The sequence below is a fragment of the Gobius niger genome (genome assembly GCF_951799975.1).
Source record: "Gobius niger genome assembly, chromosome: 5".
Classification (NCBI taxonomy): Eukaryota; Metazoa; Chordata; class Actinopteri; order Gobiiformes; family Gobiidae; genus Gobius; species Gobius niger.
In genome coordinates, this window is record NC_136856.1 from 34,409,078 (window position 1) to 34,423,740 (window position 14,663).

Consider the following 14,663-nt stretch of genomic DNA (forward strand, 5'->3'; position numbering starts at 1 on the left):
ATGTGTGGCATAGCTGCAGGACTTGGCTGGATACCTCCTTTTTTGTTTTTGTTTCCTGTAGCTTGTGACACCTCCACTGTGCTGCAGGTGTGGGGGGGCTCTTGGTGCCTCGAAATGAGTTGGTCTCAAATGTTTTTAGCTCATAAGTTGCTGTTTGTTTTATAAAAGCTGGGTTAGGCTTGTACAGACTCTCTGCAGTAAATCAGCTGAACCTCACAAAAACACAGCAAAGATGTACAAAAGTATTCAGTAAAATCACCTGGAGCACAGAAACTACAAATTAAGTTAGCAGGGAAAAAAACACAGCAGTACCAAGAGAGAGAGAAGTTGCTGCTTGTTTACGCGTCGCAAAAAAAGGATCAAACAAAAAAGGATCACATTTTGAGGTTTGTGTTTTCTCTAAGTATCAGCTCTGCTCATCACCACTATTTCTGGATGCAGTGTCTTGACTTCAGTCAGTGGAGATGCATTGTTTCAGATGATCTACACTCAACTAGCCAGAGGTGTCCAAGATGGCGGCCACACCTGTAGGAGTCATGCGACTGAAAGCCATGTATACGTTGAATCTATGTGCTCGTGTGGAAATTAGACTTGGTGAGTGAGGACTTCTCTTTTGCTCACACTCTTGAGTTGCTTGAAGCACACTCGGTTTGCAGTTGGGAGGATCAACCATGACAACGACCAGGTACAAGCTACCATTTTCAGTCAACAGCATGCTAACCAATCAGCGGCGCCGTGACCAAAACCGTTTGAGCACAGAACTGGTTATGGGCTATAAAGATGGAGGACGCTTTGTTCTTTCTGTTACACCTCAAAATCCTGGAAAGCCCTTCAGCAGGAGGAAACAACCACAGTGATTAAAGCGCTTCAGTCCAGCGTCTGCGCCCTCTGTTGGCAGCAGTGTGTTCGGGCCGGTGTCTTTGTATAAGTTGAGGCCTTTGTCCTCCTGAGGACAGCTCCCCTGGGACATGTTCGCTGGGGTTTGTCCCGTGTACTGGATGACTCACATCCGTGTACTCTCATTGTTTTGCTGCCTGCTCCCGGGCTGGGCCATTGTGAAACAGGAGGGTGGTTCTTATTTATAGACTGCACTTCACACGCAGCGCTGGTGTCAACAACAGCCCCACTGAGGGAGGAGGGGCGAGCTGCAGAGGGGGGCTGATGTTTAGGACTCTGCAGGGGTTTCAAGATCAGAACAACTAGGTAAGACTGCTGAGTAAATCCAAACCGAAAAACCCAAAAAGAAATACAATTTGAGTGGTGGACAAAAATGTACATGTGATTCCAAACATAACATAAGACAGAACTTTTTTAAACATTGGACCCTCATAAGGCTAGGACTTAACCGGAATGTACTGTATAGGAATTAATGGAAGTCAAAAGGGAGTTAACGCAACTCACGGTTGAATTTTACAGACAGATTTAAACTAAAGATTAAACTTCTTTTTATAGTTAAACACTGAAACATCTCTCATAGCAGAGATGAAAAGTCTTAAAGAAATCCTCGTCACCTTGTGACAATTATTTAGTAATCGATTAATCGTTTTCAGCTCTTTTTACTCGTGCATATGATGCTGAAAGTATTTTATCTGCACTCTTTGCTTTTACTGTGAAGTATTTATAATTTTTGATGTTTTATGGATTGATTTGATCTGCTTTCTCACTTTGAACCATTACCATGGCTACGAGTTGTGCTCTGTAAATGTCTGGTTTACACAGACTGAAAAGCAGCAAAACAATCACCTGAAAATGTAGTATTTTTGCAGAAAAAATGACTTTGTTTTTAAAGTTTGTGCTAATTCTGCTTTCTGATTGGAGAATTGCCCTTAGACCCAGACTGATATTTATGAAATTTACAATACATACTCTTACAAACGTTCACTTTAAGTTCTCTTCATCGGCACGTCCACTTTATGTGGGGAAAAAGGTTGAAAAAATAAATACAATTTCCGCACTTTTCACAGCCAAGCCATTAAGAATTGTCTGCAGATTAATAAATGACCATAATAATGTCCCCTCGTCAGAAACACTTTGGTTACTACTTCTGCTGCTGAAGCGCTTGGATGTGCATTTCCTGAATATTCCGTCGCTGGACCTTTTCTAGACTCAAACTGCACTTACCGCGGCCACGTCAGTTTACCGGCATGCCATTAGTTTAAAAATGACGTCTTATCACATGTTTAATTCCCCACCGCTGACAATCAAATTTGTGATGCAAAAAACAACCCTTGCCCTTGGTTACAAAGTCTCCTTTCTATTCCCAGCATGGATTCCAGGTTATAACATGTAAGGCATCATTTCTACAGAGTTACAGTTTGTAAGTTCACACACCGAGAGCCAATGAATGACTGTTATTTAGTTGTTCAAATGTGCACTTTGAACTAAAGAGTGAAATGGAAAAGTCCCATAGGTGCAGAGTGATGGGTGTGGCTTATGTTTGGAGAGCAGGTGGGTGTAGAACAAGCTGCACTGTTGCAACAGACGTGTGTTTTGTTTGCGCAGAGCTTTTGACTTTAGCCATGGTTAAAACTGAAACAGGCAACTGTGGCTCTCAGCACATCTGGCCCCGGGGCCCACAATTTACTCATTATATGCATTTTATTATATTTCTGAACACAATTATGGATCAAAAATTTTGCAACAAAAACTCGTTTGTAAGTCTCAAAGGAGGACGACTTATTCAGAGCATCATCTGCTCCTCAATATTCAGGCTCATATTTTACTGTTACAAATGCAAATTGAAACTTATTATTTGCATTTCCTCAGTTTTAACTGGTTAAGAAACACAGGGAACGGGAAACATTCAGCAGTTCACCTGGTGCGTCTTTGAAGCCTGTACTACATCCGCCCTGTGACCTCTACACAATGACTTATGACGGACGGCCTCATTTTCCATCCATTTTCTTCCACTTTTCCGTTGCCGGGTCGTGGGAGCAGTTGTTGGAGCTGCCCAAATCACATTGCACCAGCCCCTTATGGCTCCTCCTGCAGGTAGTGGGTCCATAGAAGGACGGCCTCATGGTTCTGACCGGGCCTGTTGGTCTCTCATAAGGGGCTTCTGAACTGACCGTCTGACCCGTCACCTAGTTCTGTTTGCCGTGGGAGGCCGTACCAGGGGCACAAGGCCCCCGACAACAGAGCTCCCAGGATCATTCGGGTGCTCAAACCTCTCCACCACGTTAAGGTGGCGGCTCCAGGGGGGGATCTGACGTTTCATATCCTCTCATTTAGTCATTGATTCATTTATATGGCCAGGGGCATCTGCTGTACTACAATGCTTTCTCTGATTCCATCTAAAATATTTACTCAAGGAGGAACCTGCCTTAGTCCAAGAATGGATTTACACACCACACCAAAGCAAAACGCATTCTAAAGCATACATTATAATATACAGAATATATTAAATATTTTAAAACATGAAATTCATTCAGTGTTTTAAAATTTCTTTGATAACTGACGGCTTGTGGGAAAAAGGAATCTCTCTGTTGAAGTGAGTCCTGAACTTGGTGTTGTTTAGATCCTGATAACTCTGTAAAACTCCCATTCAAAACTCCTCTAGGGACAAGACAGACAAGTCTCATTGAAAAACTCAACATATGCGTATTCTAATGGGACTTTTACTTCCTGAAACAGACCTGGCTCCATGTCCTGTCATCATGCTTCCCCTCTGCTTTGTATTCACAGAAGCCTTTGTTTACCCGCTCGTGCTACGCCGCGTTTGGAAAAGTCAGGAAATGAGTTTTTGATTGAGGGCTCACGCATTGTTTTTTTTTTGTTTCTGGTTTCCGCAGGGACGACGCTTCGGAGAAAGCCACCTTCTTCCAGCATCTGGTGGAGGACAGCTCCGAGTCCGGCTCGTCCTACTACGACTTCCTCCAGCAGATCCTCCTGCAGGCGTCCTAATGACCCTCCACCTGCCAGGGCTAAGTCAGGTCTTAGCCAGGACTGAAACCCCGGGCCGAGCTGAGCGGGTACTGACCAGAACCCCGATGAACCCGGGAGTAGAGCTTGGTAGAAATGAGTGAGGGCGGGGGGGGGGCGCTCTCTGCAACAGTGCTCATTTTGTCAACTGATATCTCCATCGAACAAAGTAAATATTTGAGATTTTGCTAAATCTTGTCCCGAGTTGGACCTTTTCGTTCAGTACTTTATTTGACTTCCGTATTGCGAATGAGCACAGGATGTGGAGTAGAGGAAGAAGGAGGAAAACATTCCATAACTGTTGCCAAGACACCACACTGTACAAAAGGGCCAGCTCCTAGTAACGCCGTTAGCCGTCTGAGCCTGTTCCTATGAATGAAGAGTACTCCGGTTAGCCAAACGTCTTCCTGGAGCTGTTCTGGAGAAGCCGGTCCCTATATTAAAGTATGGCAAGGTCTGACATGTCAGTTTCATGGCATTTACATAATTTCTATAGGTTCTCCATCATTAACACATGATGAAGTTTAGTGGCCACTGGATGTGTAGAAACTGAACTGAGTTTGAGTTAGCGATTAGCTCAGTGGACACTTTTAGATGCTAATTCGTATCTAAGGTAATATCTCTAAAAGTCTCTACATTAAGTAATAATTTCTAATGCTATAGGAAAAATACATGGAGCAGACTAATGCAATGGCTATTCACCTTTTTCCGCCCCGCCCACTTTTGCCACTTTTTGCGTTGTCCTGACACTTCCGGTCGAGCGCGAAGCCCGTTAATATTCTCCGCTCAAATCTGATGTTTCTCAGATTGATTTGTGTAAAATGTTCAATGTTCATGTCAACACTGCACCGTTTTTCAGCGTGGCCGAAAAACGGCTTTGTTTTCGTGTAGCGACTGATTTTATGTGGACTTCTCTAGTCCCATGTTAATAGATAGGAGAAAAGGGGCGGGCACAATTAATGGCGGCGCCCACGCAAGCCTCCGGAATAAGGTGAATAGGGAAAATACATTGAGCAGGCTAATGCTAATGGCTATAGGGAAAATACATTGAGCAGGCTAATGCTAATGGCTATAGGGAAAATACATTGAGCAGGCTAATGCTAATGGCTATAGGGAAAATACATTGAGCAGGCTAATGCTAATGGCTATAGGGAAAATGTATTGAGCAGGCTAACAGACAAGGTTTCCAGGACTAGCCTTGCTAACTAGAAGTCGACTGATATATCGGGCCGATATATCGGTGTTTTACAACATCGGCAGTCAGCCAATAAAAGGCCGATATCTCCGGAGCCGAACGTGATGAAGATCTGTTTTTGTTTTTTCATTGGAAAGACTTCAGTCAGAGCCTTAAAGTGAACCTTCTAACAAATATGAAATGAGAAACATTGCGGTGAAAATCAGTCACAAGTTTGTTCACCTTGGATCATGTTTGATACATTTTATGTTGCAGACTTGTGCTTATAATTTCAGAACCATCAGAGACTTATCGTTTTGGAATCTGCTGATTTTTGTCTTTCAAACGAGTTTCCTCTGAAATATCTACTAAACATGAATGTCCTGAATAACTCGACTGATACAAATGAAGCCAAAAATGAACCTATGGGACGACTGTAAAAGATGCAACTATTCAAATTTACTTTCTTCCTTCCTTCACTTTTCTACTGAATAGATAATCTGATCTACTAAATTTGCTTTGAATTTGGGGATCCCTCCATTTAAACGGTTCCCTGTCATCCAAAGACTGTTGACAAAATGAGCACTGGTCTGGAGGCAGTGGGGCGTAGCTTTCCCTCCGCCCGCCCGCCCTGGGACCACACTGGCCAGTCTGAACCGCTCTGTCGCCGCTGCCTTTGAAGACATTTTATTCATCCTCTCCACGGTCTTTTATTTGAACAGTTTAAACACTGGATGGTCGCTCCGCTGTCGGACTCTAGTAAGACTCTGCCTGGCCAGGGGAAGAGACTGGAGCACTAAGCAAATGATGAAATGGGGAAGAGGCTCCCATTGGAACTTTACTGCTACGTTAGGTTTATAGATCCTGATAGAGGTCGATGTAGGTCGTGCCAAGGATGTGAGAGGTCAAGTCCCTGTTTTCTATCTGTCAGAAACTCACAAATCCGAGTTGCGTTCCCTTCTTCAGTTTGCTGTTCGAGTCGAGGCACATGTCCCGAGAATGACTTTGATCAAAAAGTGCTTGAATCTGGGCTTTCTGACTCGTTTTCAGAGTAGAATCATGTTTTCAGTATGTGCACTGTAAGGAGAATGAATGATGGATATCTGCATATGGTCTGTTTAGATCTAAAATAATTCCGCTCAGCCTGGTTCTGCTGCTGATGTTTAGGCACCGCAGCAATATAAAACATATTTTTGAAGGGAAGCTTTTAGAGCAGAGGTCACGGATAAGCAGACTCCAGTCCGATGCAAACACAGTTGCCGACCCGTCCAGACCAAGCCTCGGGTCCGAACCCGGAACCCGACCTTAAAGCCCCTCAGTTGCAGGCCCATGTGAGTCTTTCCTCTCTCTTGTAGCCTCTCTCCGGTGCAGAGCGGCCTCAAAATGACCGATGACCAAATACAGCGAGGGATCAAATAATTTATTCCAATATGCACAAGAGCAATTAGCGATCCATCAGCGCAAATGTTTTCCAAATCGTTTTCTTATGATCATCTACGGCAGAGAATAGCGTTTTACTGACTAGAACTGCTGCGATTGTGTTAGGGTCTAAGACAGTGATAGGCAACGCCAGGCCTGACGGCCAAATCTGGCCCACCACCAACATAAAACCTCTGGCCCCAAGATGATTCTGCGAAATATCATTGCACAAATCAGATCAAATACCTGTTAAAGTACTGTAAAAGTTCCTTAAAAATGTTTTTGCCACACCCTGCTAGGTCATCTATGATTGTAGAACTCAAACCTGCCTAACCCTGGTCTAAAAAAAAACAAATTCATTTTGTCAATCTAAAATAAATAAATAACAGGATACAATCAATTGCATTCTTTTCAAAGCAGTGTCATTATTATTTGAGATTATGTGGGTTTACATAGCCCTCAAATTGTACTTTGGTGAATTGAAATTGAGGACCTGTTGCATGTTCATTTGTCCTTCAAAAGCAGCTCTGCGGTCACTAAAGGTCAGCACACACTACACGACTTTTAAGCCCGATTTTGTTCTGATTCTCAGTCGTGCCGAGTCTAATCGAGTCGCGTCTAGTCGAAGGCGGTAACACGGAGTCGGGTCGTGTAGAGTGGGGGGGTCACGACTGGACTGCCGTTCGAATCGTGTAGTGTGGGCGGTAGAAAGACGCGACTAGACTCCAGTCGTAGGAAATCAAACATGTTTGATTTTTAAGCCCGATTTTGGACACACAGGAGAAACGTGGGTGATTTTACCGTCCCAAATGTGAATGACAGAGAGATATAAAGACAGAAAAACACCGCCGCGCCTCCTTTTTTCACTTCTCTGTTAAACCAGCGGCACAAACAACTCATTTCATGGCCACAGCCCCACACGAAACAGCGCAACTTCATATCACCAAAAGTTCACAACAACCACCTTTTCCAGCTACATTTCAACCACGAACAGAGTTTAGCGGCACTTACTGAGTTTGGAGACGAACTGTTCAGCTTCACCTCGCCGCTAACGGCGGCTAGCCTCCCCCGCTTTATCCTCCGTCTCCTCCATCCTGAGGTTGACGCTCGTGTCCTTTTCTTATTAAAGCCACTGAAATACGTCCCGCTTCTTCCTGTCGCCAACTTTTATCTCCATGTGACAGAACTATAGCCAAGTTGAAGGCATTGTAGTAGCAGTAGCCTAGCGCTGCGCTGTTGTGACATTGTTGACACTGTTGACCAATCGGGACACACACGTTATCCCACGCTCACAAACACAGGCCTGTCTTTGCGGATTTGGGGTCAGTTTTCGAAGCCGTAGAGAGGACAGACGTGCTGTGTTATAAAACACCAGCTGTTCAGAATCGTGTCGTGTGTTCGCTCTTACGATTATCAGTCGTTAAGTGTGAACCCCCAGACGTTTGAAAGTCGCACTGAATCCAGTCGTGTAGTGTGGACCCCCCATTCTATATAAAATCGTTTACAACTAGACAAGTCGTGTAGTGTGTGCTGACCTTAAAGGTCAAATGGATGTGGCCTCCATTTGAAAGTTCTTTGGAGCAGCATCTCCTTTCACGGTATTGAATACAAGTCATTCTGGCCCACCTCGAAAACGTCATGACCTGGTTATTCTATCAATGACTTTACTCCCATCAACCCACAAACCATAGTTTACCAAAGTGTAGCACAACGAAACTACATGTACAGTATATGTGTGTGTGGGGGGAGTGGGGGGGGGGTCCTAAATGCTGTGCAACAAAGTGCCACAAAAACAAGAACCCCCTCTAAATCTGAGCCTTGTCATCTGAGACAGCTGGCTGAAGTGACCCCAAGTTTTTCTTTGCCCCATGCGACCTGTGTGATCTTTCTGTGACCGACTGAACGACACAGATCTGACGTGTTTAAATGCGACTCAGGCCACTTGGAGGTGTCCTAGATCTGACACGTATCTGATTGTTTGCGATGGGACTTCAGGCTGAACGGCAGGTCGCATTAAAGTAGGCGGGAGCGGGAGGCAAACAGCACGTGCACTCGTCATGAATTCATTTAGCGCGAGTGAAGCCGCTCACCTCCCTCTCCACGGCTGAACTCCACAGAGACACGTTTCTCGTTAAAGACACTGCTGCGTCCACAGTCCAAAAAAAACGGTCTCTCCTCGTCCTTATTAATGAAGCTGCTCCGTTAGCCTCCCACAGCTTAAACATAGCCAGATCCGTGGCACAGGAGGTCACATACAGGTCGCGTGTGAGAGTAACATGAATGACCTTGGGTGCGGCATCATCCAATGCGAGAGTGGAGCCTCTTTGCTTAGTTTGGCCAAAGCGGTGTCTCTGTCCGCAGCCGGACCGTGTGCAATTGTGCTCATGAACAAAGCCACACATTTGCATGGAATCCATTGCTCTGTGGCTGTTCCAAAACTCTTTCAGCGCTGAACATTTTGAGTGTGAAGATGTGAAGACCCAAGGCGTCCAAATGTTTTAGCTTTTCTGAGCGTTACAAACACACACCGTACCTCATCTCTGGGTGAAACCTACTTGTAGTCCATTCTCCTGTTCCTTTTTTCCAGGCGCTGACGGGCCACTGTCCTGTTTGTATCTACTGAAGAATATTTTATGTGATAATTTATGAAACGGTTATTAAATAAATGCATAAATACATGACTTTTCTGTGTGCCGTCTGTTGGGAACTGTCGTTGCGCTATTACAATGTAGATGATCGGGATCGGGGACCTGAAACAACGAAGAAACACAGCACAGGATCATCTAGTGTAGTGGTTCCTGAGACGGGCACGGGGTCTCAAAGCAGTAAATCCAGTCAACTGAATCGACTGGATTATCTTGACTTCAGAGCCAACGTTCTCCGTCAGTGACTGAGTCTCACAAGATCACACAGGGAGCAGATGACTCTTCTGCTGATCCACTTTTGCACATTGCTCTTTTTCTTGACTTCATTTCAAACACCTGTGCGGCCTGTAACAGCCTCGGGGCCACAAAGGTTCCAGCCTTAAAGGGATATTTCAGGATTTTTGACATAGGGCCTCATTTCCTAGTTATCCAGAGTGTTGCTGGTACCTGGAGATTTTTTTTGTAATTCATGTAGTTATTATGTTTGAAGAGTTACGTGGCGCTAGGCTAATGCAAGGCTAGTGCATTTCTATGGTATCAGCTAGCCTGCATTAAAAACAGTGTGACCCGCTCCACAGAGCACCTGAGGCAAATCACTTATAACACCAGACTAACCATATAAATGTCTGTGTCCATAGAATAATTTTTGGAATATAACTGACCTTGCATCACATGAATGATCGCATTTTGAGGGACTATTTTCTAGCAGATCACTCCGCCGCTGCGTAGCTTATACAACCACGAAGCTGATGCTGCTCAAATATAAGGTCTTTTAAATGCAAAATAGTTAAAATTATTCTATTGACACATAACACCAGACTAACCATATAAATGTCTAAGTGATTTGCCTCAGGTGCTCTGTGGAGCGGGTCACACTGTTTTTAATGCAGGCTAGCTGACATCGTAGAAATGCGCTAGCCTTGCATTAGCCTAGCGCCACGAAGCTCTTCAAACATAAGAAAAATATAACAGAACAAAAAAAATATCTCCAGGTATCAGCAACACTCTGGATAACTAGGAAATGAGGCCCTATGTCAAAAATCCTGAAATATCCCTTTAACAAGGTTCAAGGTTTTTTTCTTAGTACACGCAGGTAAAAAATACAGCCGTCCACAACATATAAAATACACAATAAGAACAAGAAACAAACAATATGCAGGTACAATTTATCTACAGCCTGAAAAAGAGTGAGGTAGTTACGACCCAACACCCTCCTTATTCAGGATAACGATTTCCGCGGGTTCAAAACTGCATAGCGTCGACCCGAGCGATGAAGAAGGAACTCTCCATGCAGAGGGCGAGTGACGTCCTTGAGAATAGAGTTAACCTTGCGCTGGAGCTGCTTTTTGTACACTTGCTGGGACTGACCCGTCAGCCGCCTCGGCCACTTTACCACCTGCTGGAGAGAATTTTGGTCCTCTTATCAGGGCTAAAGAGTCACGGTACTCGAAATGTGCTCCGCTGAGCCTCCCTCCCTCTCCAGGTGAGAGACAGGTGCTGTAAGCTGCCTTCTGTAAGCGCAACAGTTAAAAGCTTGATGTGCTCAGAACCCCCCGAGCTGCAACTTAACCAGCTATCACAGGCTTTAGAAAGAGAAACTAAAAACGAGACGTCGTCCTCATATTGACGAGCCACACTCACTTCTCTTCACTCACAAATACACAAACTAAAGGAGTTTCCGGAGGAGTCTACTTTTCCACGGCACGGCTCACACACGACGCTGTGAAAGTATTCCCAAACAGGCTGTGGTTCATTATTTTACAGCTAAGTTTCCATTTAGGAACAGTCCCAGTTTGTGGTAGTGAATTTTAAATCCCGCATAGAGCTGGGGTTCCCAAACTTCAGGGCCTGTAATAGGATCAAGTGGGAAAATGTTTAAAGTCTTACTTCACCAACAGTATTCACCTTATTCCGCCCCGATATGATTTTTAGTAAATCGATTTGTGTAAAATGTCCAATGTTCATTTGCACCAACAAGTCAACACAGCAACGTTTCTCTGCACGGCCTAAAAATGACTTCATTTTCGTGTAGTAACTGATTTTATTTTGACTTCCCCAGTATTTTGACTTATGTAAACTTAATAGGAGTGAAGGGGCGGGCGCAATTCATGGCGACGCCTACGCAAAGGTGAATAGATACAGACGGCATCTTTGGAATCACCCATTTCAAAGCAGCCAGAGGGGAAACAAAGAGGGGGAAAATTCACTTTCTTCCTTCGATATTTTTTAATAAAAATACAGAGACATGGACGGGAGTAAAGTGGTTCAACAGCCCATTAATGCTTAAACAACGAACAAGGCTAAGCCGAAAGCTATGTTAGCTTCACACTACGTATGCTAATGTTTGCAACAAGTGCTGTTTTTTCTTCCACTGAACAATTTGCTGAGGAAAAACATTTATATGGACCTGATTGTGGCTGGACTTTATTGGTGTGTGATAAATGTGTTTATAGATTGGCTAAAAAGAGTATAAAGAGAGGTGTCCTTCCCCCTCGGCTGGACCACGCCTCCTTGAGTGACATGTTGCCGTCTGTATATATGCTGTTAAAGAGGTTGTATTATGCTTTTTTCAATCACATAGCACCAGTCTATATCACACTACAATGATGACAAAACCTTCTGTTGGTCTGAAAATGCAGTAAATTAGAATAACTGCCTTGTATAAAATCGCTCTCTCAAAATGGCTGTAGTGAATGTCTTGAAATAGGCCTCTGTCTCTTTAAGAACCTCTGAGCCTTTCAGACACGCCCCCTCCACACGCTGTCTGTGGCATCAGTGGGGAGGGGGTTCTGCTGAGGAGCAGTGGTTAGTTACTCGGCTGGTGACGAAAGCTCGGAGGCGTCTCCAGGAGGTGGGGGCGTTCCTAGGAGGACTCAGGCAAACCTATCCCTAAAATGGCCGCCATCAGAGTTTTTACAGATTACTCAAAAATACGTGAATGTGCCAAGGCAACACGTCAGGCATGTTTTTAATGAGGGAATGACATAATAACATGACGTAAAGCTTGAAAAAGTCGATTTTGCATAATACCCCCCCTTTAAGAGTTTTACGGAATACAGCGTCAGTATTTATCTGTTTTACATCTTGAATTTATCGCGGTACCTCCAGCTCAGTGCTTCGCGACCCTCTGGGGGGGGGTCCCGACTCGCACCTTTGGAACACCTGAACTCTGGGCAGACGGGGGCTTCAAGGGAAACGTGTATTGCTTGTAAAAATGGATCTATTCTCCTTGTGTTCCAGCCCCTCTCCCTGTTCCCATGCGGCGCAGCTGATGTCAGCGCTGGGGTATTTTCCACGTGCTGCGCTGCCTCGGTCATGCGTCCCTCCCAGGCACCCTTACATCAGCCCGTCCTGTGACAGCCAGGTTACACCTCACACAAGGGCCGCTTTCACCGAGCACAGAACTCACTTGTCTCAGCGACGGGACCGCTGCTCCTGCTTACGCCAAAACAACATGCACATCTGAAGAGTTTCATCTTGGGTGGAGCTCAAACTCTGGAATGTTTATGATTAGGGATTGTGTCCTCAAATGTGCCATGCTAATATTTTTAACTCACAACTTTTGCCCTGGGGTGATAGAACTGTGCTGCTACTATTCATATGGTGTGCGAGTGATGTCACAGCTTGGTAAAGGAAGCCAGTGTTTAGTTTTGAAATTAGTTTTTTGTTTGCACACCGTTGAGAGTTCTGCCTACACCGCGTTCCAAATTATTATGCAAATTGTATTTCAGTGTCAAAAAGGTTAAAAAAAATAAAAAAAATCAATGAAACTCATGGATGGTTTTGTGTCTCAGGCTCTTTGAATCACTGACATTAATCTCAGAGACCTGGGATGATTAGTTTTCAGGTCAAGCCCAGTTAAGGGAAAAACTACTGAAAAAGGATGTTCCACTTTATTAAGCAGACCAACATTTTCAAGCAATATGGGAAAGAAAAAGGATCTCTCTGCTGATGAAAAGCGTGAAATAGTTGAATTCAAAGGCACAAAAACCTTCTATATTTCATGAAAGATTGAGCGTAATCATCGTACTGATAAGAGATTTGTAGATGATTCAGAGCACACACGGGTTTATGCAGATAAAGGCACAATCAGGACGGTTTCTGCCAGACTCCATCCTCCCCTGACCTCAACCCTATTGAGAACCTTTGGAGCCTCAACAGCAAAAAATGTTCTGTCTGTTTCTGTTTTGCTTGTTTTTGTGTCAATTGTAGCACTTTGAGATGTGTTTTCATATGTAAAGTGCAATACAAATAAAATGTATTATTATTATTATTATTATTATTTAAAAAAACATCTATGAGGGTGGGAGGCAGTTTTCATCCAAACAGCAGCTCTGGGAGGCTAAGAAATCCAAGCAGAAACTGTCCAAAAACTCTCAAGTTTAATGGATTCAAGAATTTGGAAGCTGCTATCAAACAAGGGCTCCTATAGGAAAATATAACTTGACCTGTTTTTTTTTTTTTAATTGAAATAGCTTTTGATTTCAGTAAATATGACCTAATGCTACAAATTCAACAAATGACAATTTTCAGTTAATTATGAGCTTTTAAAGGAATCTTTAGTTTTTTGGTTTCTTTTTGAAAGACACTAGGTAGAAACAAACAAAGCTGTTCAAATACCTAGGTAGGTAATACATAGGTATTTGAACAGCTTTGTTTGTTTCTACCTAGTGTCTTTCAAAAAGAAACCAAAAAACTAAAGATTATTACTCAAGAAGACATAATGAATGTAATAAAAGAAAAAAATAAAGAAGCTTTTAAAGGAAACTCAAACATATCATTGAAGTTGACGTTTTAAACACGTTTTTATTCGTCAACAAAAATATCGAGACCTTTTAGTCATAGATTGAATTTAAATAGCTTCTTTACCTCTAAAATAACATGAAATACTTCAGTCGACAGAATGAACACATTGTCTTCTCTGTCTACCACATCAGCACAAATGAAACGAGGTGAAGAGGTGGCCCTATCCAAACAATGGTGGGACATAATACTATGGCAGACAATGACCAGGGACAACATTTCTGACTATTCTTTCAAGGACTGTGCCACTTGGGGTGAACAGGTGAGTTGCCCTGAAATTCGGGACGGGGTCCAAGCGCACATGTTTTTAATCATATGCCACATTCACAATCACGCACATTATGTACAACTGCAAATCAAACTAGTGGAATATGTTAGGAATAGGAAATAATTAACAGACTGCAAGCCATCCATCATCCATAGATATATAATGAATCTCTTGATAGAAAGTCGCCCTAGAAATCCTTTGGACTCAAATTCATCTGGTTTTATTACAGACAGAATCACCTCTGACTGTCAGCAGCGCCGCAGAGCATCTCTCTCCCTTTCGCCTTTCACCCCTCGCGCTAATTTTTCCCAAACTTCACCTCACTGCAGCCTCACGACTTTTCCTCACAGACTTTCACGCTTTCACACGGAGCTGTATTTGTCCCTCTGAGGAGTGAACATAAGAGAAAGAGAGAGGAGAGAATCGCTGTAGA

The 14,663-nt window shown here is 43.6% G+C and overlaps 1 protein-coding gene across 2 annotated transcripts in view; it reads left to right on the forward strand.

Annotated features, from left to right (window-relative positions):
- sec24b (SEC24 homolog B, COPII coat complex component) overlaps positions 1-4,108 on the forward strand; it is a 33,473-nt gene extending 29,365 nt beyond the window's left edge. For both annotated transcript variants that reach the window (XM_079557246.1, XM_079557247.1), the window contains exon 24: positions 3,792-4,108. In XM_079557246.1, coding sequence (XP_079413372.1) covers positions 3,792-3,903 — 112 coding nt within the window. In that variant the 3' untranslated portion in view covers positions 3,904-4,108. The remainder of the gene's footprint in view (positions 1-3,791) is intronic.
- The last annotated feature ends 10,555 nt before the right edge of the window (positions 4,109-14,663 follow it).